Source organism: Alligator mississippiensis, chromosome 12 (assembly GCF_030867095.1).
Source record: "Alligator mississippiensis isolate rAllMis1 chromosome 12, rAllMis1, whole genome shotgun sequence".
In the NCBI taxonomy this organism is placed as follows: Eukaryota; Metazoa; Chordata; order Crocodylia; family Alligatoridae; genus Alligator; species Alligator mississippiensis.
Window position 1 is genome coordinate 52,447,960 of NC_081835.1, and position 26,292 is coordinate 52,474,251.

Sequence of the window (26,292 nt, forward strand, 5' to 3'; positions counted from 1 at the left end):
TGGACACAAAATACCCCAAATGAAGTAAATAATATGAAGAAAACTGGCTACTTGGCAGACTTTACTGATTGGTAAATCACACATTTTTACCATTTACAATATTAATAAACTATGCATGCAACAATCCAAAGGATCAAAAATGGCCACTGGTTTTCAGTGCTTCCATTTTAGGGGCCAAAACACACTTTGGTTCTGCTTTTTAAGTGTTGATCACCTGCAGGTCTCTTTGACTGGAAATAGATTTGCAGTTCTTCAACACCTCTGATAATTAGACCATGGGTCTAACATTTGTAACCCAAAAGCAGTGACCACTTTTTAAAATGTTGACAGTCAATATATACTTTTAGGGTGTTTATGTGTACATCATGTGCACACATACTTATGCCCAAAATTCAGTGCTTTTGATTGTATTATATTTTCTTATCCTCATATAATAAAAAGAGACATTTTAAGAGGTTCATTGGCTGTTTTTAATTCTGTGTGGTTTAAAGTCTGCATGGTTTTGGTTTGACTGTTTGTTTTTTAACCTATGTATGCAGACTTTTTCCATACTGAGACCCTGGATACTTTTCTGCCTTCATTCTTCATGCAAGCTCTTTTCACGTTAGTATATCTAGATCCATTTTAACTTGCCTTTGTTTATATATGCCAATCCCACAGCATTTAGGTATTTGTTTTTAAGTGCACCCTCTTGATCCCCCATCCTTAATTTTCACTCATCACTTAGCATCACTCCAGAGAGATGGGCAGGAGTATAACTGAGACCCATAAGCAGAGGTGGGTTCAAGCACTGAAGGTCAGATTCAGATTGAGAATCTGAGTGTGTGGACAGGCACAATGTTTTCATTGGCATAATTTGCATTACATTCATACAAAAAAAAATAGTGGACAGATGATGCAAATCCCTGCTGTGGATTATTTTAGCTCAATTGGATAGAGAAAGGGTTGAAAGGGATAATATTCTGTTGGTGAAAGTTGCGTTGACTTATGTTTAGCCTATCTACTCTGATTCTGGGTAGCTTGTTCCTAAATGCTCCCTCACCAATTAGCCATGAGCCACAGTTATAGCTACCTACTATGTGCACTTCCCTGGGAGATCTGCACAACAATCTGTTGTGGACCTCAGTGTAAGTTATATTATTAAAGGGCTGTCAATTACTCACCGGTAATATGCACAATTAACACAAGAACCAATTAACACGTTAATTAAGCACGTGGTTTTGGAGCCTGCACCTGGGCTGCCCTGCCCCGTTGCTGTCACCGCTGCCTCCAAGCCACTCTGCAGGGCAGTGGTGGCAGTGCAGAGGAGCCATAGGGTAGCCCAGGCGGGGGCTCCAGGTGGCTGCAGCGGGAAAGAGGGGCTCACGTGTGCACCCACACATCCACCCCCAATTGCCATCCAGGGCCCAGAGCTGCTAGACTGGCAATGCTGGGGATTCAGGGAAGGTGGTACTGAGCTGCAGTGGAGCAGCCTAGCAGCCTTGGGCCCCATGGCTCAGGCTCGGGGCAGGTTGGGACCTCCTGGGAGCTCCAGCATGAGCCATCTCCAGGCCCATGCATCCCTGGTCTGGGCCCTTAGGGAGTGACAGCAACAGTGGCCCCGTACTCTGCACTCCTGTAGAGGCAACTGCAGCTGGCAGGTGGGGGGTGGGATTTCCATAGAGCCACCTTCCATAGCCCCTGGCCCCAGCCCAGTGCCGATGGAGCCTGAGCTGTGCCCAGCACTGCTACAACTGCAGTGCTGGGCAGAGCTGCTACTCTGCTTCCTGCACCACCCGGGCTCCCACTAGGACCCGGCAGGTCCACAACTCCATGTGGGTTCCAGCAGGAGCCCAGGCGGTGCGGGGAGGAGAGCAGCGGCTCTGTCTGGTGCTGGGGCAGCAGCAGCACAGGGTGCAGCTCAGGCTCCGTCTCTGTTGAGCTAGGTTCGGGCATGCAGTGTGGTGCAAGCTTGGGGCTGCAGGACTTGGCTCCACAGAAATCCTGCCCCCACCTGCTGGCAGTGGCTGCCTCCACAGGGTTGCAAGGCATGGGGCTGGCATTGCTGCCACTTCCTGGGGGCCCAAACTGGGGATGTGCTGGGACCCACAAGCCCAGAGGCAATTCATGCCGGAGCTCCCAGGTGGTCCCAACCTACCCCAAGCCCAAGCTGTGGGGCTTGAGCGTGCCAGGCAGCCCTGCTGCAACAGCTCCAATTGGGTCCTGGCAGGACATGGGCTCTTGGTGGCAGCAGGAAGGTGGGGGGCACACCCACCCACCCACAACCCCCATCCCCCGAGCAGCTGGGCTGGCAGCACCAGAGGTTTGGAGGTTTGGAGAAGACGACACTGGGGTGGGGTGGTGGTGCCTGGCATCCTCAGGCCCGAGGCCATTTGGGACCACCTGGAACCTGCTAAGCAAGTACATGGGGAAGTTTGGGCTGAGGCTGGAACAACTATACTCCAGCCCAGGCTGCCCACGGCCATCACTGCTGGAGCAAGGGTGGGGTGAGCCCACTGCCACTGGGGCTGTGTTCAGGCAGGGGGCACGCCCTGGCCCTAGGGCAGCTCCGAGGAGATCCTGCTCAGATTGGAGATCCTTCCAGGGCATGTGGTGTCCCCTCTCCCTGGACTCCATACCCGCTTGCAGGCACCCCTCTCCCCGTGCCCCAAACCGCATGCACACACCTCCCCACAGCCCCCGACACCTTCACACATTCCCCCCCCCACACCCACCCCTCAACTATACAAAGTACCTGCATAATTTTGCATAATTTTGAGTTTTTTGTTGTGCGATTAAAATTGCGATTAATCGCACAACTAATTGCGATCAAACTTTTTAATCGTTTGACAGCCCTAAATATAAAGGCAAGGCAAATATAAAAATCAAGGCAAACCACCATCAATATGTATTAGTCCCTGCCCTGCGTTTGAAGCAAACAAATTCATTGTTCTAGCTATAAAATAGATCCAAACTAGATCCAGACCTGCATTTTCCCTCAGAATACAAGAGGTTTGGATCAATGGAGATTGGGCCCATCTCTATTCATAACTATGGCAGTGCTATTGGAGCATTTCACTAATTTAACCAAAAACAAATTTAAGCATGTCTTGGGTAACAGTGATATCAGCATTCATTCCCTTCATTCTCCATTTCTATAACAGACCATATCTAGGAACTCTATATACAAGTAGATTTATTTGTGCTGAGCATCTGCCCTCAGGTTAGCACAGCATGTGAGGTGCTGTTTTCAGTTGCCATAGACTCCAGGGTGCAAAGCTACTGCCTCCCTGGTGTCCCATTTCTGCTGACCCTCATTTGTCCAGACCTGATGGGAAAACTCAGTGTGATGTTGAGGCACTGTGCATCCACCGTGTTACACCTTTCAGAGCACAAATAGAGTGCCTTTCAAATAAGCAAAAAAGTAAGCAAATGAGCATTCAAATGACCCTCTCTAGCCTTGCAGCTATAGCTCAGGGGCAGCTAGTGAGAGAAGTCAGTGTTTTGTCTCTGCACTCTGTTCTCTCACTGTCAGTAAAAGTGACTTCTTATTGTTGTTCTGTCTGGCAAAAAGCTGTTGCCCCTTTGTCCCTTACTTATATTTTACCCATCCCTCTGTGTTTGCAAAGATTTGGTCAGTCCGTGTTGTTTTCTCCCTGTCTATGGACCGTCTCAATATGTCTGCACAATGATTCTTTTTCCCTTTCTCCAGCCGTGAAGGGCTGCTGTCCTTTCCTTCTATTTTTTCCTCCTCTTTTTTTGTTCCCCTTTCTTAACTATTCTCCTTGGTTAGCAAGACCAATCCCTGCAAAGTTGTTGTGCATGTGGCTTGCTACTTGCCTGGAAATGCATGAATGGGAATCTTTATTGCCTTGTTCCTGAGGGTCCTCAGGTGATGGGAGAGCTCTATCCTAAGACACATGAGGGTTTCAAGAGGAGGTGGCCACCAACCCCTACATTGCCAGCATTGCTGTAGGAAAGAGGGACCCTTGACTCCATTTCAGTTCCCAGAAATTTCACCAGTAGCACACTTTCCAGTCAGAGCTATTGGCTCATTTAGAGGGGCACATTGAGACTTGACTTGAGGCATCCTAGTGCTTTTCAAACTCACAAGTAGCTGCCGGCATTCACAAGTTGTATACTGCATACTTAAAGCACAGACATTTTTAAGTAGTGACTATGCTCTTTTGGGCAGTTTTGTAACTAAATAATGATGGTCAGTCCTGTCCTTATGAGTATGTACTCATTTGCTCACACAGGACAAATGCCTAGGGAAATGAGTGGTGCATTACCCAAATGCATTGCAAGACGTTGTGGTTTCAGTGGGTGTGGGCAGCTTTGTGCTGATTGTACACCCTCTCAAAAATGTGTCCTTTAAATTAAGGCTCTCTGCTGCCCTCTGCTATACTGGAATGAGCATTTTGACAGCACACCTTGAGTCAGCTCGCAGAGCAGGAGCTGGGGACAGGTGTTTGAAATCACTGTGCTCAGCTAATGACGATGGTGTTCTCAAAACCAAGCTGTTTGTATACGATGTCGAGATTTCCATGCATCTGCAGAGAGAATGGGAGAATGAAACTCTGTCTATACTATATGATGATTCACTGCTATACATCTGATATCTACAAGAAGCAGTGTTTGGAGGAGAAAGGGGGCAGTGGAGTGGAGATTAGATTTGAATATGGGATAGGATTTTTGAGTATAAACAGTTTTATTTCTATCAGAAAAACGCACATTCCACCCCACTGAAGGCCACGGCCCCAATTTGCTGGGAATATTTGGGCCATCCACTGTCCTCGCTCAACTGGAACAGGAGTTGTAGCCCCTGGTGATAGTATGTTGCAGCCTGCAGACCTTCATCTTTGTCTGATTAGTCTGCCACTGGGATCAAGGTGAAGCCTTGCACACTGAGGTCTGTAGTGTCCATGAGCCTTAGTGAAGATGTGAAGGTGATTCCAGACTTTGTTTTCAGAAGTCCTTACACCATATCAAACCAGCCAGACTAGCATTGGAAAACTGAAGTATATATCTACTGCCATCCTATTTTCACTGTTGTCATATGTACAGGGGCACTTTATTCCAGGCTGGTTTTTGGAAAAAAATTGCCTCCTAAGTTTTATCAAGAATGGGTTGGCTGAAGCTTATTGTTTGGGTTAGGCTATGAAGAGCTCGAGAAAACAAATCACATGCTTTTAACTAGCCTCTGCACCGGCTGGCTGGCCATTCTGCCTTCTCTGTGCTGTGTTTAAATGGGGAAATGCATATTGCCAGCTAGACATTAAATAAGTCAGAGCAGTAGAGTGAGAGCTAGAACTGGGTGAATTATAGCAGAAAACGTATTCACCGAGTTCAGCCTCATTTTCTCTGAGCGATTGTCTGCATTCAGCTCTTTTGAATTTATTTGCCATTGGAAAGTACTCTGTGTGTGGTCCTTGTCCATAGGCTGCCATTGAGTAGGGACCTACTGAAATTGCAATTTTGCAGATTTCACAGAAAACACGAAATCCAGCATTGCCTGCAAAATCCATGGGAAAAAAAGAGAAAACTTACTAAAAAATAAAATGCTGGCTCCCCAGAGGAAGCCACAGTCTTCATAGTACTGAGGCCTGGCCATGCAGGCAACCAGGGCGGACAGGAGGAGTGCTGGCACACAGGGGAGCCCAAGATGGTTGCTGCCCCCGCCCCGTGCCACTGATTGGCTGAGAGGGCTGGCTGTTGTGTAACTGTGCCGCTCTCCACCAATCAGCAGTGAGGAACAGGGACAGTGGTAAAGAGCGTGGCCACCGGGGCCTCTTGGCCAATCAGAGCTGTATGTGGGGGGCAGCCACAATAAGCCCTCGAAAATGGCAGCCAGCCCTGTGATCTGCCTGCCAAATTGGTTGACTGCCTGTTTAATCGGATAGACCCCTACCAATGAATAGCTCCAGTTGTATTTTCAGGATCCAGAATTTGAGTGGATTTGGCTTGTGTTAAAGGGGTTCATAGATTACATAGTATTACTTCTTTTGCCATAAAATTTCCCTCCTGTGCAGAAAGCCTACCAAAGTTAATCCTGGAATGTATACAGGGCATAGATTTTATATGGTCCCTCGGCACTAAGATGATTTTCCCATGACACGCTCTAGTGCCTGTTTAAAATCCCCTGTTTCCAGGGCCATTCCACCCAGTAAAGTTTTCTAGCAGAGAGCGAGCAGAAAAGAGGCATAAACTGAGGCAATGATATTTCCACTTTTTATTTGAATGAATCATCATGTTTTTAGGTGTCTGTGTTGATTTTTTTTAGGCAGTATCAACCTGCAGGGACAACTTCAGTTACTAGGTGAGACACATTGGGTTCTCCCATCTGCAGACTTTGTTAGGAAATGGAGCAAAAAAGTGCTGCATCTGTAACCCAGGCTCCAGGATATATTAAGTTATCTTGTTATCTAGTCATTCTTGTTCTCCGATGCATAGAGTTAATTAAGGACTCTGGAGAGAATATCGCAGCTCCAGCCCCTGGGGTCTTTTACTGCAGAAACATTAACACGCTCTTCTCACACACCAGTTCTCTTCCTTGTTAGCCTCTCTTCTGCTCACGTTCAGAAGGGGGAATGCCTCTGAAACTCCTAATTAAAATCAAGGGATCCAAGGAGGTTTCTCCAGCTCAGGTTAGGAAATTGGAAGCTAGGACTACATTTACTGCCTGCTACTTCTCTTAACTTTCCATTTAAGGAAAGTAAGTGTGAGGTAAGGGGAGAAAGAGGAATGGCAAAAGGAGCAAAAAAAATCTATTTCTGTCAACTGCAGAGAGTGTAGGTTTTTCTCCTCCCCCCAGTGCAGCTACTCACCATTTAATTAGTGCAGTTAACCACGCTTTTCATTTGTGGCAGCCAGCCCCAAAGGGATCCTGGTGCAGTGAAAACGCCTTACCAGATTCTAGCAACATCTTGATCCCTCACCATCTGTATCAACACGCTCTGATGTTCTTCCTCAAGACTTAGAATAATGGAAAATTCTATAAATTATGCCCTCCTCCTCCTCCAGTCCCTTCTGGCATCTTTTTGCATCATGTTTCAAAGGAGCAGGCAGTGCTGAGGCTCAGGCAGTCTGAGAATGAGGTCTGAAGTCCAAAAATACTGCTAACGTGGAGATTTTCTTTAATTTTAACTGGGGCTTGAGCAGAGGAGTTAGATAATTAATGAAGTCATATTTTACCCTGTCTCTGAGCTGGACAGAAAATGGATTTTCCATTGCACAAACAATGTTGAGTTAGTTTTTAATCTCAATTTGAGATTTCAAAAAATCAGTGTTTTGAATGTTTTTCAAAGTTGAATGGCAGCATTCAGTTTGGATTGAACAAAACATTTAATTCTAGTTCATTTGAACCATTTGGTCTTGGTCCTTTTTCTAACAAATACATTTTGAAACCAAAAAGTCATTTCAAAATGAAAAATAGAAACTCCTCCTAAATATATCAAAATTGACTGTATGGGAAATTTTAAAATGTTTTCTCAGGATTTTTGTTCACCCAAAGTAGAATTGGGAAAATTGTAATTAAAAAAAAAATTCATTGATCCAAATTTTTCTAATGGAAATTTTCAGTCAAAATTAGATTTCTGAGTAGATTAACACTGATCACAGTACCCGTGATGTAATATAAGTGTCTTCTGTCTTAATACACACACACTGCCTTTTCTGTAAAAGTCAAATCAAATCAAATCAAAGGAAATGTTACTTTCTTGAAGTAGAAAGGCAAGGAACGCCCCCAGAAATATGATATAAGTTTAAACAACACTTTGATATCGCTGTCAGAGCAGAGGCTTCAGAGAAAGCACCATGAGTTCAAGTGATGTTCAGGGGGAGTTCAATGGGATACTTAGCACCTTTGAAAAACAGGCCATTAAAATATAAGCAGTCGGTATATCTATGAGACAGGGCTTCCCGGTTTTGAACTAGTCAATGTATGTGATTCAGCTGCATGCTTGTGCATTGTGAAATAAATGTCTCTAGAAGCCTGAGCAGAGTCCCAATGCACTGAGTGCTTATGCAGGGACTAAAAGTACAAGGCTAACCTCCTTACGTTCTGGACTGCCGGGTACCAGGTGAACATCTCAGTGTCAAATGACAGGAATTGCCGTAAGAGTGGTGAAGTGTGCTTTTCCTTCTCCCCTTTCTCCATGGATACATTAGGAAAAGAGCAACTGTTCTAAGGGGCTGACTTAGCCGTTCCAATAAACAACCCCAGATCTTTATCCATATATATTAGGTTGCAGGGGAGTAGGAGACTGAATTTTTGAAATTTTTTCCCCCCAGCTCAGCTACTGACTGTCTCTAACAGCATGGAAGTCACTTTACCTTTCTGTGTCTAATAGAAAGAGTAGCACTAACATACCTCTGAGAGCGGGGGTAAGGCTTGCGGCCAAAATGTTATGGGTGAGCAGGGAGGTTTACAAAGTGTCCAGCCCCTTAAAAGCTGATTTTTTTCAGTGGCCATTCTCATGAGGATAGAGCTCTCCTGGGAGGAATTCTCTCTCATCTGCTTGTTTTCACTTCCATGCATCTTCTTTCTCTCTCCATCTCTTAACTCTCTCTCACTGAAGTGGGATTCAGTGGGATTCTTTCAGTAAGTTAACCACTGGATTGCATTGCATACACTATTGTTGCTGTAACCTTTGGCGTGCTGAAGGAGCAAAGTCTAAACAAAGTGCTGTTTCACACAATTGAACACACAACATTTTTGTGGCTTTGCCAGCATTTGATATTGTTTGAATTATATGGGGAGGAAATTCTTGGCTTTGATTTCCTTATCCTTCCTGCATGTCAGGCATTGAAGGGAACTCCTTGCCTTTGTTTTTAAAGGCATTCTTTAAGGATGCACTGATTTATTTTAGCTCTGTGCTGATTAAACTAAGCATTAGGTGGTAGAGTGAGTTATAACACACATCCTTTGTCCTTCTGGACTTGGAATCAGATCTTAACTCCAGTAACAAGTTAAATAAATGTGGTGATCTTGGATCTTTTGAGTGTTTGTAGCATGACAGATGGGGTGGTGTAGGCTTCAGTGCAGATAAGCAAGCCTTATGAATATACTATGCATACTCAGGTTCCCTGGTAGGCTTTTTATAGCCCTTATTGATGTTCATGCTACCATGCCTACTTTGCTATTGTTATCTGTATGAGCTAGATGAAAGTAGCACACGTATGCCTATGAAGGCTGCACTCATTTCTCCCAACTGCAGCAGTCAAACCTCAGATAAAAGGCTATGGTTACATTGTCAAAAACATATCAGTGACCTATTTTGATAAGGGGCTTAACTGCTTAGGAGTCTAAGGCCTTTTATACACATAAATGCTGTAGTGCTTTAACTACTAGTAAAGATAAAGTGGTACAACCCTCCTAGTGTAGATGCAGTTGTTCTGGTTTAAATCAATTTGTACCTGTAGAGTTTATAGGAAGAGGAATAAGTTAGTCCGCTTTATGCTGGCATGCCATTCATATGCCTGTTACCTATGTTTACTGGCAGGGATGGGCTAGGGCTGTGGGAATGTCTTCATCTAACTCTGCTTCTGTTAAAGCATGTTGTACCCAAGGAGGCTGTAGAAAGAGGCTGTGATCATGTTTAGGAGAGCACAGGGGCTGCAGTTCTGGTTAGCTCCCATGACTGAACACATGCAGATTCATGGCTCATCGCATCTTTGCAAACCCCACTCACAGCCAGGATACTTTATCCTATGAGCTGTGGCAGTTTCCTACCTAAACCAATCTGTAGCCTATTAAAGGATCCCAAATGTCTTTAGTAAAGTGTTTAGCTTTATTAAAGAAAGAAAAGATTTCCAAGGAGAGGTAGGAATCAAAATAGAAGTGTAACCAGCTTCCAGACAGCTCTTTCCCTGAACGAAATTCCCCATGTGCACTGGGTCCCAAACACAACTAAAGCAAACCTATGCAAACTCCCTACTCATGATCAGAGCTTGGTAGCTTGCTTGTATTGTACGGATCCTTAGAAATATAGAGGCTTGTCTGATTTGGCTTTATTTTAGGATGTTTTTGAACTGTGTATGAAAGCTGAGGAGCTGGGAAATCACAAAATTGCCTAGGAAGATGAAATCAGTCTTTACAGTACAATGCTAAGGTTATCAGTCAGCCTGGAGGGCTCTGCTGCTAATGATCCTTTAATACTCCAGGTACAGACATGTTAAAAATTCAGGGACTCTGTGCCAAAATAATATGCGTAGCACAGTCTCATTGACTTTGTTACACTTGTGATGAATTAGGCCCAGGGACCCTAAACATAGATAAAGTCATGTAGTGATGGGGGAAGTGTTGCCACTGGACCTCATGATCCTTAGCCAAAATTTGGAAAAATGCTCAGTGACACTGTACTATTATGTTTTTCCAGTTAAAGGTAGGAAATGGAAATCTGTGCAAGCAGCACTCTACTCCCAGTGGGAAAATGCAGAGGAAGTCTTTTTAATGTTCACATATATGATCCCCTCTATGTGACTAGGAATTGATATTGATAAGTACTGACTAGGGGTTCATAGCTCATTGTCTGGAAAGATAGTGTAGGATGGTGGCAGTTCAAAGGTATTGCAGGGAGCTGAAGGAGAAGAAAGGAGAAATAGTTTAATGTGCTTGGGATAAAAGAGTTCTCCAACTCTGTTAGCTGGGAGCAGTCCTGTGTATCATGGTGGTCTCCATGTTGTGGCCTCAGTTTAGAAAACAGCTGTACAGAACAGTTAACACCCTCAGGAATGAGGGAAGAGGAGTGTATGATCAGAGCTAATCTTGGATGTTTCTCCTTTCTGTGCCATTTCATTAGGGACAAGAGGAATAGTGGCTTCTTGTGTGAGCAGTGGTGGCAGTAATTGGGTGGCTATGCCTGTACGCAAAAAACAAGGGCCTAATCATTCTGGCAGGTGTGTCATCAGTGCTGCTAAAGACAGGTGAAGAGAAAGTTCTTTGACTGTTATAGTGCTCCAGCCAGGACATGGATCTCACATGGTTGTAGAGGGTTAGAACTGGATATGAAGTCCTGGTATGGGATAGTGCTAAGAGAGATCAGACCTGTTCAGCAGGACAAGACATTGGCTTCAAGGATGGCAGTATAAATGCTGGCAAATTGCAATCTGGGAACACTGGAGTAAGCCCTCCAGCTCAGAAGCATTCCAGAAAAGATGCCGCCATTCCTAAGGGGAAGGTGTTTCTCACAAATCAGCACACAAAAGGTTAACATTTGAAAACATATTTGTAATCTTGGCATTTTAAGAATAAAGAATTTGAATAATAATAGAAGGAGAAGGAAAGTGGGTGGGGGTGGGGGAGAGATGCTGACTGGCACTGATGGCAACTCCACTTTTCTCCTCAGCGCCTTGTGCGGATGAACATGCCGATCTCGGACCAGGACTTAACGGTCCATTTCACATCCACCCTCATGGCCTTGATTCGGACAGCTCTAGAGATCAAACTTGCTTCAGGTAGGAGGGGAGATGAGAGAGTTATGATGCCTGAACATGTGTGAGCTCATAAACTAGGGACTTCACTGCTGGTCTTTAGAGAGGACCGGGTAGGTTTCCTATGCCAAAGAACCCTCGACGTGATAAAGGAGGGTATCTGAATCTGGGAGGATCTTTCAGAAGATCCATCCCCTTTCCTACCTCCCGCAAGAGCACATGAACTGATAGATATAGTCTTGAACTAGATGATCCCCAGCTTAGCTCTGACCTTGATGTGTTGACCTTGGACAAGCTGCTTCATCTCTCTGTGCCTCTAATGAGAATATCATTTCTCTACTTGCATTCATGGCTTTGAGATTAAAACAACCCACCATGTAAGTCCTAAGTGGTGTTTTTAAAACAACCTAGTCATGCCTTTCAGGATTTGTCGCTTTACACATGCCAGTAAGAAAAAAAAAAAAACCTCTTCCTGATAATGATCCTCTCTGCTGGTACTGGAAGCCATGACTCTGAGAGGCCAGAGCTGCATTATGCCCTAAGGAAAAAAAATTAATTATTTCAGTGCTTAATCAGGCAGATACTTGACTACCCAATTAAACAACACAATGCAATAAAATACGTCAGGTTTTACTTCGGATCATTAGACCTTTTAATCAGCCTTCAAAGCCATGGCTGCTGCTAGGACTAGAACCAGAGCAGAAATTGCCATTATACAGTCATGTATAATTTAAAAATGAAGGGAGACAGAAATGTTCATGTGGTTAAGGTGCAGGACTGGAAGCTGGGATGTCAGGAACTGAATCCACTTAACCTCTCTGTGGTAATTACTTTAAAAATGTTCTTTAACCTCTTTAGGTGGGCACTGCTAGAGGGAGGCAAAGGAGTATGCTTCAGGGGAGTTGGACTGAATCTGACCTGCTAACTTTGAAGCATACAGTTAAGATGGTCTCATTTCTAAGGGACTAGCATCCTCCATCCCTAATATCCCTGCATGCAAAGGGGACATTTAAGCCCTGAGAGTCTTGCTGCATTTCAGTGATGATAATTTGGTTGGATTCATCTTACTGAAAATGTCTGTTCTTGTGAGGTTTTTGGCCACATATAAAGAAAAAAAATGCAGTGCTTCCATAGAGGCAAGTTTGCTTCTGGGAATTTTGAGGGTATATGGGTAGAGGTAAAAGGGGTTTGATTTGAGGGACCTTGCTTTAGCTTACCTCTTCCTTACATGGCTGGGTTGGACTTTTTCCATTCTTTCTGATAACTTTAATTGAGAGTAGTTGGTTGGGCTAATGTTCCCATAATGAACTCTCCCCAGTGAAATGCAACATGGCACAACATATCATGGCACTATAACAGATAACAGCCTCCTTACCTCACTTTTTCTCTCAGAAGAATCATCACTATCATTTATATACTCCTCTTAGTTTCATACTGGGTGTGTCTACACGTGCATTTACTGAGCAGTAAGCGGTTTTTATACCAGCATCTACACGTGCAGGTGTTACGGCTCAGTAATACTGTGTGGACTGACTTGGGATTAAAGTTAGTCCCAAGTCAGTCAGATAGATGCCTATACATGCCTTACTACCCAGTAACTAATCAGGTATTAATTTGCTACCTGCATTATGCAGGTAGCAAATTTATGCTCAAATCAGTGTAAGTTGCCATAGTTACTGTGCAGTAATTTTGGGGTTTTGGTACTGCATAAATTCATAGTTTCATAGAAGCAGGGTCGGAAGGGACCTTGTAGATCTTCAAGTCCGACCCCCAATTACTATGCAGTAACTGTGCACGAGTAGACGCTCCTACTGTGTAGTGTATCAATTTGGGAAGCAGACTATTGTCTCATAAATATTTTACTCACTCTGTTTAATGAGAACCCACTTCAGCCTTTTAAATGATGCTGCTGTGTTTGGCTGTTTAATATTTAGCTTGGTTTTATGGCTTCCTTTTGATTATATTGTTATTTAATGGTGTATAAGGTATATGAAGAAGGCCATAGTCCCAGTTTAAGGGTAACAGTGACAGTGCATGTTGCTTAAGGACCTCAGAACAAACTGGTCCCTGAAGTTTCATTTGGGTCAGACCAAGTCCTATAACCCCTATTCATATCCACTACTGGAGCCCACCCTGAGGTAGTAGGATGTGAAGAAGGCTGCGCAGATGGGACTGGAAAAGAGAGGGTTGCTTGCACACTTGGTAATGGATAGCCATTTTCACTCAGCTTTACTTTCCTTTTTTTCCCTCCTGCCCAGGAGGGGTGAAACAGCACCAGTGCGATGCTGAACTAAGGAAAGAGATCTCACTGGTTTGGCCTAATCTGTCCCAAAAGACACTGGATCTGTTGGTGCCTCCTCATAAACGTAAGTGGCACACACCGGTATGTGTTTCCTTTAGAAGCAACACACAGACCAGATCCCTAAGAATCATTTGAAATACCCGAAGGAATCCAGCATAAGTTCTTCCCTTCTGATGGGATGAGCCTATTGTCCTGTCTATGTACAGCTGTTTCTACAGTACAGGAACCCAAAGAACATTTTAATTTCTACGTAGAGCCTCAGCTTTGACCTCCACAATGCCCATAGTCCAGAGACCCATTCAACTGTTATCCAAGTAGTAAGTGACCCAGAGTCGCACCAAAGTATAAGTCCCACATGGTAATATCATAGTACCTAATACCCAAGGCAGCAGAAACCTTCCTTTGCAGAAAAATAAAATGCAGAGCCGCAAGAAGAAAGCAATGCCAGGTCCCACCTCTTTCAAAGAGCTTGCTTTGTTACACAGCTTTATAGCTTTATCTGTTTTCACTTTATCTGGTTTAAGGGACCAGAGTTTCTACCAGCTGGGCTCTGTCTGCCTCCAAAATAATAAAAGGAACAGGTTAAAAGCTCCAAAGAATCCATGTAATATGCCCTAACGATGGCCTGTGCCTGTGGGAACACATTGAGAAAATTGAAAGTTATAATTCTCTAGATTGGCAAAAGGGAGGGCTCGGAGTCCCCTGGATTTCTGATTAATGAGAAACAGCTCCTTCTACTCAGGGCATGGTTCACTGAGAAAGGGATGGAAGTGTGGAGATGCACACAAGGGGGTAGTGACTACCTAACCCTGCCTTCCAGCCCATGTTTTCATGTCTGGAACTTTATAACCCTGTTCTGTAAGGCGTGTGCTATGCTGTACCAGAGGGAGAGATCAGCAGTATAATTGTTTTTTGTTTTGTTTTTTTAAAAGTGGGGGAGAGCCATCTGGAAAAATGCAATACAATTTAAATTTATATTAGCCCATTATCCCCCTGTTGACCATAAGTTAGAGAGAGAAAAATAGGGCCTCTCTGTTGATAAAACTACTGGTTGCAGATCTGGTATTAATTTAAATGTTCTTCTGTCTCCCATTCTTACGGTTTAATTGTCAAGGGCCCTTTTCCTGTAAAAAAGTCTATAAATATTTTCCCTGGAGCACTAGGCCATAGGGCACTTAAAGCCATGACCTCCACACAAGCAGAGAGAGAGGAAAGGTAATAACAGTCCAGGATGGGGTGAAGGGGAAAGCACTGTCTGAAGAAATCTGTTCTAACCACTTCTCTTTCTCTCCCTTCCTCTCTTCTTCCCCTTGATTCTGATGGGACATCTTGTGTTCCTTTTCACGTTTTTTTATACCTGTTGCACATTCCTCCATTTAATTAATTTCTTTCCTTTTCTTCCATTTATTCTGACCACTTCTTTCATTCTCAACCTATCCTCCGGCACACCTTCCCTGCTTTATATGAAACTCCCCTGCTGCATTTCCTCTTCTGTTTCCTAATCCAGCTGATGAAATGACCGTGGGGAAAGTCTATGCAGCACTCATGATATTTGATTTCTACAAGCAGAATAAAAACAGCAGGGAGCAAGTGCATCAACCACCTGGAGGCCTTTGCCAGGTACTCAGCTGAAAGATGGTGTTTCTGGGTTCTTTATACTAGCAATCTCAGCAATCAGAGGGTTGGAAGGGATCTCAAAGATCATCTAGTCCGGTCCTGAATTAGCAAACCTCTGACAATTCAAAGATTTCATTCTGTCTAACACCTGACAGTCTGGTTGCCTCCAAACAATTTGAATTGTCAGTGTCTTGTCAACTAAAAACTATGCTGGAAAAGCAACAACAAAATACCTTTTTGTGTAGTTTCTGGCACTTCTTCATTCCAGCAGTGCTGAAAATACTTTGGGTAAAACTTCCAGAATCTTCTAATGGTAAGCCTATATGTATGGCACAAATCAGCACCATTCAGAGACACCGTCTCTGGAGCTGAAAGGAATATGGCCACCTTAGGGCAGGCCAGATGTGGCCTAATAACATTTGCCAGTTGTAGAGCTAGCACAGTGCTATATCTCTGCACAGCGCTGCCTTGTGCCACATGGATATACTCTAAAGGAGTTAGGTTCCTAAGGCTAGGATCAGATGTTTCATTTGTCCCAGGACATGTTGTGCCTGTGTTTGTCTCAGAAAAGAAAAGTCCTTGGATTGATGTATACATGTCTCCCTTCTAATCAGGTTTTAATGAAGGGCTGAATGCACTGCCACTTTTCTTCTATTGATTCAGTCCCAGGAAACCCGTTCAGACATATTTTCTGACGTCCCAGGACAAGCTGTTAGCACTTCCCATCCTGTGAGCCTTTCTAACGTTTGTCTCGGGATAAAAGACTTGGACTTCTGAACAATTGCACTTTGTCCTGGGATAAACTGGTTTCTCATGGGACAAATGTGATGACTGTTTGTAGCTTAAGCCTAAGTGCTATTTCTAAAGTGACTTAGGTGCTTAGAAAACTAAGCCCTGTTGAAAGCCAGTGATAATTGGGCTTCAAAATTACTTTGATACGTCAAAAAAAATTACTCCTTCAAAATCTCTCCGCCTCCTACCTTAGTTAACCTGACAGTGCAGAGGAGCACAAGAATTTAAACCATGGATGATAACTGTGCAAACTTTGGAAGATGTTTAGGGAAAAGTTTTGGACTGATTCTTATTGTATTCAAGGCCATCTTGTTTATAACCTTTGTTATTAGCACTGTTATTACTGCAGTTAGCTCCTCAGACCTCGCAAACTTAGCAAGTTGTTACTATGAGTACTGGGCCAAATCCTCCGGTTCCCATTAAGCTTAGTAGAATTGTGACTAAATAAGATCTACAAGAATGATTCACATGATATATCCACTTGCATATTTTAGGGGCTTGTATGTACTGGGTAAAATCTTAGTTCCATAAAGTTTGTGGCAGAACTCCCAATGAATGTAATGAGTCCAGGATTGTACCCACCAAATATAATATGGTCAATAGGTCATTCAGGTAACTGCTAGCCAGGTTGATGAATAAACATCATGGGTATCATAAAGCCCTAAATCAAAAAAACCTTGGGATTGAAACCCTAGGAACTTGTAAACTAGCAGGCTCTTTCTGGACTTTAGGATGGCCTTGTGCAGCTGAGTATCCATGCAGCTAACAGTCTGTATTTACCAGTGGAGACACTTCCCCTGAAGAAGGCAGTTTGAGGGCATTGCAGTACATGACTCAGGGCCACCATCTAAAACCTGAATTAGCCCCTGACCCAAAAACCTCACCATTTTAATATGTGTAATCCAAATATTGGATTTGTAGCTAGTCCCATGAGTCCCAAAGGGTCTGGCTCCCTTATTGTACTATGCCAGCCAACCTGAAAGGGGAAGGGAACTATTATGAATTAAATTTAGTGCTGGGGAAAGACATGGGCTTTATATCCCTGGAGACTGATGTCTTCTGTGCATCACAGAGTGAGTACAGCAAAAAGAGTGGCTATATACGCTTTCTTTATACTTTTCTTGCACCTAGCCTCTTCTGTGATACATTGGGACAACATGTAAGGACTGAAGGGCAGTCCAGTCATTGTGATCCCAGGAAGCTTTGTCTGCACTGCAATGGAAAGTCTGACTGTAGCATAAGTAGACAGACCTGTGTTTACTTTAATCCAGCTATCATGGGTAACAATAGCATTGAAGATGCAGCAGCATGGGCTTCAGCTATACAAGCCTACCAGGGATGCTTGGGTTTGTGCTCAGGTGGCTATCTTACACTAAAGTCCATATTGCCACATCTCCACTGCTGTTATTACTCACAGAAACCAGATTAAAGCTGATGAAAGTGTGCTTGCATGTGTTGCAATCCCACCTTTAATGGCTGATGAAGATGGCAGCCTGTAACAGAGTGAAGAACTAGGTAGTGCCAATTGCAGTTTCAGGAAGGGTTTTTGAGGACATGGATCACAGCTTGACTAGAAAAGGTGGTGCAGGGTGTTCTCTAAGCAGATATGTCTTTCTCACTGATGCTTTTCCTTTGTGCACTGCAGACTGGACCAGTGTCACTGTTTCACCCTTTGAAAGCCACGCTTGAGCAAACCCAACCTCCAGCATTCAACAATGCTAAAGCCTTCCTTCGTCAGAAAAGTTCTGCATCACTCAACAACGGGGGCACACTGTGAGTATCCCGGGCCTTCCCACCATTAGAGTTCTCTGATCTCTCAGCTCCCGTAGGCATGTTGCGCTTAGGAATGTCCCTTTGTCCAAAGGTTAAGATGTGTGGTCAGATGACAGAGATTGGCAGCTACTTAAAAAAAAAAACCAATTAATGCTTGTATATTCCAGAGATTAATTAGGCCAAGGAACAGCCTCATATATGGTAACACTTGATGTCACCAGGAGTTTCCATGCATGTTTCTAAGGACTGAATCACTTCTGTAAAAAGCCATTGCAGTCTGTTATGCAAATTGCAACCCAAAGACTGATTACAACAGTCCCCAAATGCCCTTGCTATGTATTATGTTCTTCTAGGTCACTAGTGCTATGGATGTGTAATTATAGATATAAGAGAGATAAATATGATAATAAACTACAAAGTAAAAATAAAAAGGTAAGAAATCTCGAACTGTAAAAATGCAAGGCTAAATTTTCCCCTGATACTGCTGCATTTATTTCATTTGACTTATAAAATAGATGAACTTAGCCAATAATATGTACAGTTCTTTGCCTAAGCGGTCATGGTCATATAATTTTGCTCAGTCTGACATGCACAGACTAGCTTTTAAATCATACTTTTCATCCTCTACATTATTTTTGTGTATTTATATGTCTTTGCCTGCCAGTACCAATCTCTACCAAGACTTCCAGTCTTTTGTAAAAAGTATCCATTTAACAACATCAGCACTCCAAAAAAGTTCAGCAGTCTATACCAGTTGTAAAGCTTAATTACCTAGGGCACTGAAGAAAAGTTATTACTCTCCCTTCTGTGTAGGCTGGTTTTGTCTCCTTGCTCTTCATGACTTCCCAAGGAAAAGATCACTGTCAATGCTCAGGAGCCTTTCAGGTTTCTGACTTTGCCAGCCGCTGCCCCCACTCAGTGGTTCTTCCACACACCTTGAAGTGAATCCCTCAGGCTGCTCCAAAGCACTTTGGCATTTTCATCTGCTTAAATCTAACTAAATCTAAATCTACCCAGCTGTTTACCTTTTCTCTTTGCCTGGTAACAGACCAGCTCCAGAGGGTGGGATCAAGGAGTCCAGTTCATGGGGGATTCAGCGCACGCAGGACATATTTTACGAAACCAGGACACCGGCTTTTGAGCGAGGCCACTCAGAAGAAATTCCCATTGAACGGACAAGCAAACAGGTGATGACAGATCAGGATGCAGTAGGTCCCTGTGTTACTCCTAGGGCCCCATTTGTATTAGGGTCTAGGGCTAGGCACTGTTCTGTTGCAACCAGTCAGTCCTATTGGCTGCAGAAGATTTGCCTGGATGTAATTAAGAGCTGAATTCAACCCACTTTTCTCTGTGCTGCTGTATTTGACAGCTGCGTATTGTGGGTGTTTGGCTCATTCAGGCTTATTCCTAATGGAAGCATGGGTGCAGGGAAAGAATGGCTAAGCTTGCTGGACTGGGAGACAGGACACCTGGGTTTAGCTTTTAGTTCAGCCACAAGCTTCCTTCCTGTGTGACCTTGGGAAATCACTGCTCCCTGTCTGTTAAACAGTACCCTACCTCCTGTTGGTTTTGTGAGGATAAAATCTGTCAATGACTTCAGAGCACTGAGATACTACAGTGATGACAGCTGCTTAGGCACACAGATAGAAAGATGTTATCTGAGAACAGGAAATATGTAGAAAGGGACCTTCAGATTTGTGTCTCCTTACAAGGCAATGTTGGTATCAGATGTGGTGATGCAGTGTATCATGAATCTTCTCTTTCCAGTGCTGCCAGTCAGAGTCCCCACTGGGGGCTTATCCTGATAATGTAGAAACTTTCAAGGCCTTAATGTCATTGGCTGTGGGAGCAGCTCTGTCTTCTGGGAGCAGTCATTCAGCTGAAAGCTAGGGAGAAAAAGAAAAGTCTGATGCTATCCTGGGATCCCAGATATACACAGGCCACCCGTCAGATGTACACATGCCTGGACAGTGGTTAAGATAGGGATCTGTGAATGCTCCTCCTGTAATGAGTGTCATTTTCACAGCAAAACTTTTCAAAAGGTGGATTGCAGCTGGGGAAATCAGTCAATACGAGGAAATCAAAAACCAAATGTGTGTTTACAAGATCATGTAGCTTGTGAGATGTCTTTTTGGAGTCTTTTAACCCTGGGTCCACCTGTTCAAATCTAACTTAAGCCAATAGTTACTGTAAGTGAGTGCCACCTGATGGCTCTTCAGTGACATGCCTGAATGAGCTTTTGGGTCTTAGATACACAGTTGCCCATGGATGAAGGATCATATTGTAAAAAGCATGACCACAGTTAGCAATAATAGATCATTGGCCACATGGATTGTCACACTTATTCCAGAATAAGTACATCCTCATGTGGAATTATACAGGAGTAGTTATTTAGAGTCACATATTCCTGAATAGCAACTCAGAAATAACTGCAGCTGTAGACAAGCCCTGAGAAGGGGTCCCCCTGGGTCAGAATTAAGGCTCATAGACAGGGCAGTGTCAGCAGTTTGGCACCCGTGCTAGACATGTTCTGCAGTTCAGAAGTAACCTTTAAGGCTCAAGAGCTGTTGGGCAGTACCTTTTACTAGCTGTATGTCTTCAGAAACAAATTAAAACCCCTGCAATTTGACCTAGGCATGGAACAAGCCCATTAGGTCAGTGGTCTTCTGCTTACAGCTTACATTGACACTACTGAAAATATTTCTTAATCTATTCAGGTTGTAGAAATGAGAGAAATCAGCCCCACCTTGGCCAATGGAGAGCACCAACCTGGCCTGGAGAGCCAGGGACGGGCGGCTTCCATGCCACGTCTGGCTGCCGAAACTCAGGTGAGCGAGAGAGGCTTTACTGGCAATGGAAGACTTACAGTAAGTTAAGAATTCAACACATTCTCTCTTCGTGTTGTCCTTGTTGTGTTGTTTTTATGAAAGCTTCTTGTGAGTATCTTGTTTGAGGGACATTGATAAAGCTGGACCAGTGATCTTTGCCCGGCCTTTGGGTTTGTGTGTACGTGTGTGGTCCTGTTCCCTAGCAGCATTTGTCCTGGTATACAGGCAACAAAAAGGGGCATGAAAAATTCTGTTCTTTGGGCTGAGCACCTTATTGAGCAGGATGTCTACCTCCTTGAATGTGTGAGGTTCAGATTAACAGGGAATCATAGAATCATAGAAAATGAGGATTGGAAGGGACCTCAGGAGACCATCTAGTCCAACCCCCCGCTCAAAGCAGGAACATTCCCAACTAGATCATCCCAGCCAAGGCTTTGTCTATCCAGGTCTTAAAAAACCTCCAAGGATGGAGATTCAAAAACCTCTCTGGTTTACTACGCTCCCAGTGAGAGAGTTTTTCCTAATATCTAACCTAAACTTCCCTTGCTGCAACTTGAAACTGTTGCTCCTTGTTCTGTCATCTGCCACCACTGAGAACAGTCCAGCTCCATCCTCCTTGGGAACCCCCCTTCGGGTAGTTAAAGGCTGTTCCGTCTTCCCTTCTGCAAACTAAGGAAGCTCAGTTCCTTCATCCTCTCCTCATAAGTCATGTTCCCCAGCCCCCTTACTATTTTTGTGCCCTCTGGTGGACTCTTCAATGTGTCTACTGCATAGTTTGCAGAGATGTATTCCATTCCATTCCATTCCATATATGATAATACCTTTACCCAGGGTATATGGAAGGGTATAGTCCATGGCCTCAAGCACAAAATAAGCTGCATATTTTTCTTTAAGAACCCTGTCTATATGTGAAATCTCTTCCTGCCAAAAGGGCCAAACTTAGACATGGAGCATTTTCCATCTCTCTTCCTCCCCAGTAGGATTTACTGCACATGCACATGCTGCATTGAGGGATTGGTTGGTTGTATGATGTTTAGATCTTCACTAGCCTTGCTTATTTGGCATTTTCTGGTGCATAATTACAGCACGGTCTTCTCCAATCTGGGCATTTCACATACGCATTGCTAACATGTCCTCCAGATGCTCTCAGGTCACCATGCTGCCTGTTGAATGTTAGAATGTCTCCATCTTACCATACATAGTTGTCTCTTTAGTTCTAAGGGCCTGGTTCATATAATAATGAGTGATTATTGCACAGTTGTGCTGCTCTGGAACATATGCTGAATTCTGAAACGAGGGACTCCTTCAATACCGGTACCCAGCATATACCATGTGGTAAAAAAAAATGTCCTTTCTGCATGCAAAAGACAGGTTGAAACATGGTACCAACTGCATATAACTTTGATTTTTGGGATTCTGTGCTACCATAAGAAAGGAAGATTTTTCTACAAGAGGTCATGAGTCCATTTCCCAGAGTTGTTTGATTTCTCAGGGACTCTACTTGTCACATTTACAACCAATCAACCCACTTAGAAAAAAGCTGTTTCCCTGATGGGATGGACATATGTCAGGTTTTACCAAACCTAGAAGCATTCCTGATGGGAATTTTAATACACAGGCCTTAGAAGTATACCTTCTGCCAGCATTTAGCTATGGCTTTAATTCTTTCCTTCAATATTAACAATAATGTTATATTTGCACTGCTTGTTTTAGTCTGTAGTACCCCAAGGCATGTTAGAGCTATGTGTATGAACAATGGTTATAAGTGACTTATTAAACAGAAGTTTATTGAAATCTTCCACTATGATTTCAAGAGCAAAATTATAGATTTTAACAATGACTACTGCAAATATATTGCAGCTTGGGCAGAAATTTGGGCTTTTGAAAGCTTACTTGGCCCATTATCCCATGCTGGTGTCTGCTGCCCAATTGTCACAGCTTCTGGGATCTGGGCTAGCTAGATTAAAGCTGGTTTTGGTATCCATGCTGCAGTTGCATATCTGAAGAGTTACAGAGAAAGCCTGCATATTAATGAAGCTGGGGAGGCAGCCATAGAAGCCGTTCTTGAAGCGGGGGAGTGAATTTTTTGCTCAGAAGCATTTTGCACATTATCCAGAGCAAAGTATGCACCAGCTCAGCATTAATGCTGTGTGTAACTTATTTATGAATCAGGCCTGCAGTGTCTTAACAGATCTAACTCCATCAAATGATGCAATGTTTTGGTAGTTGTAGCTTCACCTGAATAACTGATGTCCTTTTTGTGTGTGTTTCCCCTTCTGTGCCCTCCACCCCACCCTTAATGTGCTACTCTGGTAACCCCAAATTTTAATTTCTTTGTAACTTTTATTAACAATAATTTCTTTTTTTCATTTATTTTCCTTTGTTTGCCTGTTCTTTCTCTTTTTGTGTTCCACTTGTTTTACTTTCTTATACCTTTGATCTTGCCTCCTCCCTCACTCTCCTTTTGCTTCCCTCCTTTTCCCCTGTTGCCCTCCCTCCCTTATCATCATCTCGTCTGCTGCACATCTGCCGTGATGTCTGACAATGGCTGTACTGTGGGCCTGCCACAAATATTGTCTCTCATCTTGTCCGAATTTTTGCAGAGGAGCAAAGCACGTTCACCTGGGAGTTACCTAGCAGTATGTAGTTTGCATTAAGTTGTATCCTATTAAATTCTTATTAAGAAATTATTACCCTGCCTCAACCTTCCTCTCTTATTCCTCACTTAAGTTATGACCTTATGCTTTAAAGATGTAGCTATTGTCTCTATCCACTTCCCTGCAGTTCTTTCCAACTTTCTTGATCCACAGTTGCATGATGCACATTGTAGTACCTTGAGTTATTTTGCATTGCCTTGGTGGCCAAAGATTTAGTAGGGAAAGCCAGAGGTGTTGGTAGTGATCAGCAATAAACAAATATCTCGAGTGCAGTGGCATATTCTCCTGAGTGTGTGCGTGTGCACCAGTGCCATTAATGAAAATGAGAGCACTGTGGGGAGCTTCCAGGAGAGATTATAGCTTTCTGTATAGGATAGGAGGAGAGGCTGTTTTAATCCACCTCCTATGAGTTCCACTGAGGGCTCTGTGCCTGAAACCATTGCAGAACCTGCATAGGAAGGTTTATTTCTTATGGACTTTTTGTTTGGAAAACCTTTGCCTTTCCTCCTTCAGTTCCAAAGAGGTTATCAGGTTGCTTAATGGAAGGGCTTTGTTTTTAGAAAGTAGAGTTTGCACTTCATTGCCTCGATTGCCTAGATTAGTTACTTTATTTCCCATATCTCAGCCATGTCAAATTTGGAAAGGTGTTGCCTTTGTCCACCCCAAAATGAAGCCTTCTGGCTCTGAATAATGTGTGGGAACCTAGCATGAGGCATTGGGAGGTCATACTACATATAGGGGACAGCAAAGGAGAAGACACAAGGTGGGAAGTGAGTAGAAAATGAGTTGGGTATAAAGTATGCTCTGATCTGTATTTCACTCTGGTGACTTAGTAGAGAGCTGCTGTTATAAAAAAAACCAAAACAGGTATGTTTGGGAAAGACCCAAGAAACTGGTCAAGCCAGGTTGGGGTCAAGTCTAGTGTTGAGCTCCGGGAGAAAGAAATAAAAGGGTGCATCTCTTTGCCTTGTGTTTTGCCCTAACAAAGTACATAACTAACCAGTCGCCTCTGCGGAAGGAATTTGCTTTGTGCTTACCACTCACCACTGCAAATCCAGAGCTGTACTGACTAATGCCACCTTATCAATGGTGCTGCAAGAGAACAAACCACTGTTATGACCTAAAACATTCCTGTTCGAAGGCTGCAACCAAAACTGTCTTGCTCTTGCAACATGCTGCAGCATCCCATCAGGAAGAAGAGTATTCTAAGGCATGTCTTATCCTTAGTGCCCAATCAGTGCCCTCCCAGTCTACGTATTTCTGTGGCAGGTCTCCTCCCAAAACAGCATCCCATCTTGGAGTCTGAGAAGTATCCATTTCTGGGCAGTTTCCTAGTAAAAAAAAAAAAAAAAAAAAGTTACTATGGTTAAAAGTTCAGCTCAGATTTCTTTTTTTCCTGCAAGATAAGATATTCAGTCACTGACACTGCCCACTGGGAGAGGAATGGTGTCTTCTATGAAAAATAATTAATGGAGCTGCATGCTAGCTAGCTTTGTATTGTGCAAATACCAGGAGGATAACAGAGATCTAAACTCCAATGTAAGCAGAGTAACACAGAGAGTAGAAAACAGATTACTTAGCAAATTTACAAAGAGCAGAATAAATGCTCTGGTACAGCTGTTATTTCAGGCGCATTTTGGAGTGAACGTTCAAACAAACATTAAGCTGAAGGGACTTGGGGAAATCCTGGTTTCATGTCCAGGAAGCCTGAATCTGCAATAATTAAAGATCTTCCATCCACCATGTTGCTTTTGTGTAATATCTAAACAAAGCAGAAACCTTAGAAGTTGGGAGGGACACCGTCTCATCCATAAACCAGGGCCGCAGAACAACTGGTGGCCAGAAATGAAAAAGAAAAGAAAGCAGATTGAGTCTTGTTGTTTTGTCAGCTTTGTAATTAGTGGTTGTGCAGGAGGTAAGTCTCAGACAGAGAGTAGCAGGCAGGGTAACACAGGCAAAGACCATGGCATTATAAAAAAAAACAGCAATGCAGCTTCGCTGAGGGTGTGGGCATACAATACATTTGCTTTGAAGTATGCTGTTTATTCTAGAGAAAAAGTAGAGTGAACACACAACGCACAACATTTATTCTGGAGAAAATGCTGGTCCCTAGGGGACTTCTCTGAGGAAGCCTCAAGTAAATTTACTGTGGAAAAAGTTTCTCCAGTATACATCCTTATGTGTATACTATCACTTCACTTTGGGGTAGCTGTGTGCTTATTGTATACCAGCTCCCCTCCAATCTAGTGGCCAAGTGTTATAATTGTGCCTGTTTTAGACAGCTTGGGGCCTTCAAACAATTTGCCCACTCTTTGCTACAGAGTAAAATCCAAGTTAAACATATTGTGTGTTTGCACCCTGAGAGCTATCCTTCCCACCAATTCCCAACTCTCGTCCCTTGGCATTACTATCAGTTCATTTCTCACCAAAGTATTAAGTACGTGGCTCTAAAGCTTCATCATAACAGATCTACCTTGCTTTCTGCAGGACTTTGGCAAATCCTTAAGTATTTTAGAGGGGTGTTGTTGTTCACAGAAAGTTAGTACTGTGATTGGCAGTGGGGGTAGCAAAGTCTGCATTATTTTTGTGGCAGTCCTAAAGTGAACTTATGAAACACTTGGAAAGCCTCTTGTTAACGCTTACAGTGTAAAGCCAAAGCCTGAGTTGGTACTAGTATTGGCAATGCTGGGAAAAGAGGAACAGAAAGACTTTAGCCAATGACTGACCAATCGTGGTGATGTGAGCAAAGAATCCCCCTCATAGCCTTCCTCAGCCAGAAGAGTGGTGTCTACAGGATCTTGAAGAGTGGCAGGGAAAGCCCAAATGACAAAAATCCCACCCAGAGTGGCAAAAGATGCACCCCTACCCTTTCGCTATGATGCTTAGCTTATGATGCTTTAACTGGCAGCCA

At 43.5% G+C, this 26,292-nt stretch overlaps 1 protein-coding gene across 5 annotated transcripts in view; it reads left to right on the plus strand.

Moving 5' to 3' along the window:
* The window catches only part of CACNA1B (calcium voltage-gated channel subunit alpha1 B), a 475,079-nt gene that overhangs the window by 439,631 nt on the left and 9,156 nt on the right, over nucleotides 1-26,292 (plus strand). For 3 of the 5 annotated variants that reach the window (XM_059715542.1, XM_059715544.1, XM_059715545.1), the window contains 7 exons: nucleotides 11,328-11,436; nucleotides 13,671-13,778; nucleotides 15,222-15,334; nucleotides 17,769-17,896; nucleotides 18,945-19,083; nucleotides 20,614-20,724; nucleotides 23,328-23,363. In XM_059715542.1, the coding sequence (XP_059571525.1) occupies nucleotides 11,328-11,436; nucleotides 13,671-13,778; nucleotides 15,222-15,334; nucleotides 17,769-17,896; nucleotides 18,945-19,083; nucleotides 20,614-20,724; nucleotides 23,328-23,363 (744 nt within the window). The remainder of the gene's footprint in view (nucleotides 1-11,327; nucleotides 11,437-13,670; nucleotides 13,779-15,221; nucleotides 15,335-17,768; nucleotides 17,897-18,944; nucleotides 19,084-20,613; nucleotides 20,725-23,327; nucleotides 23,364-26,292) is intronic. The other 2 variants (XM_059715546.1, XM_059715543.1) reach the window with 1 other exon arrangement.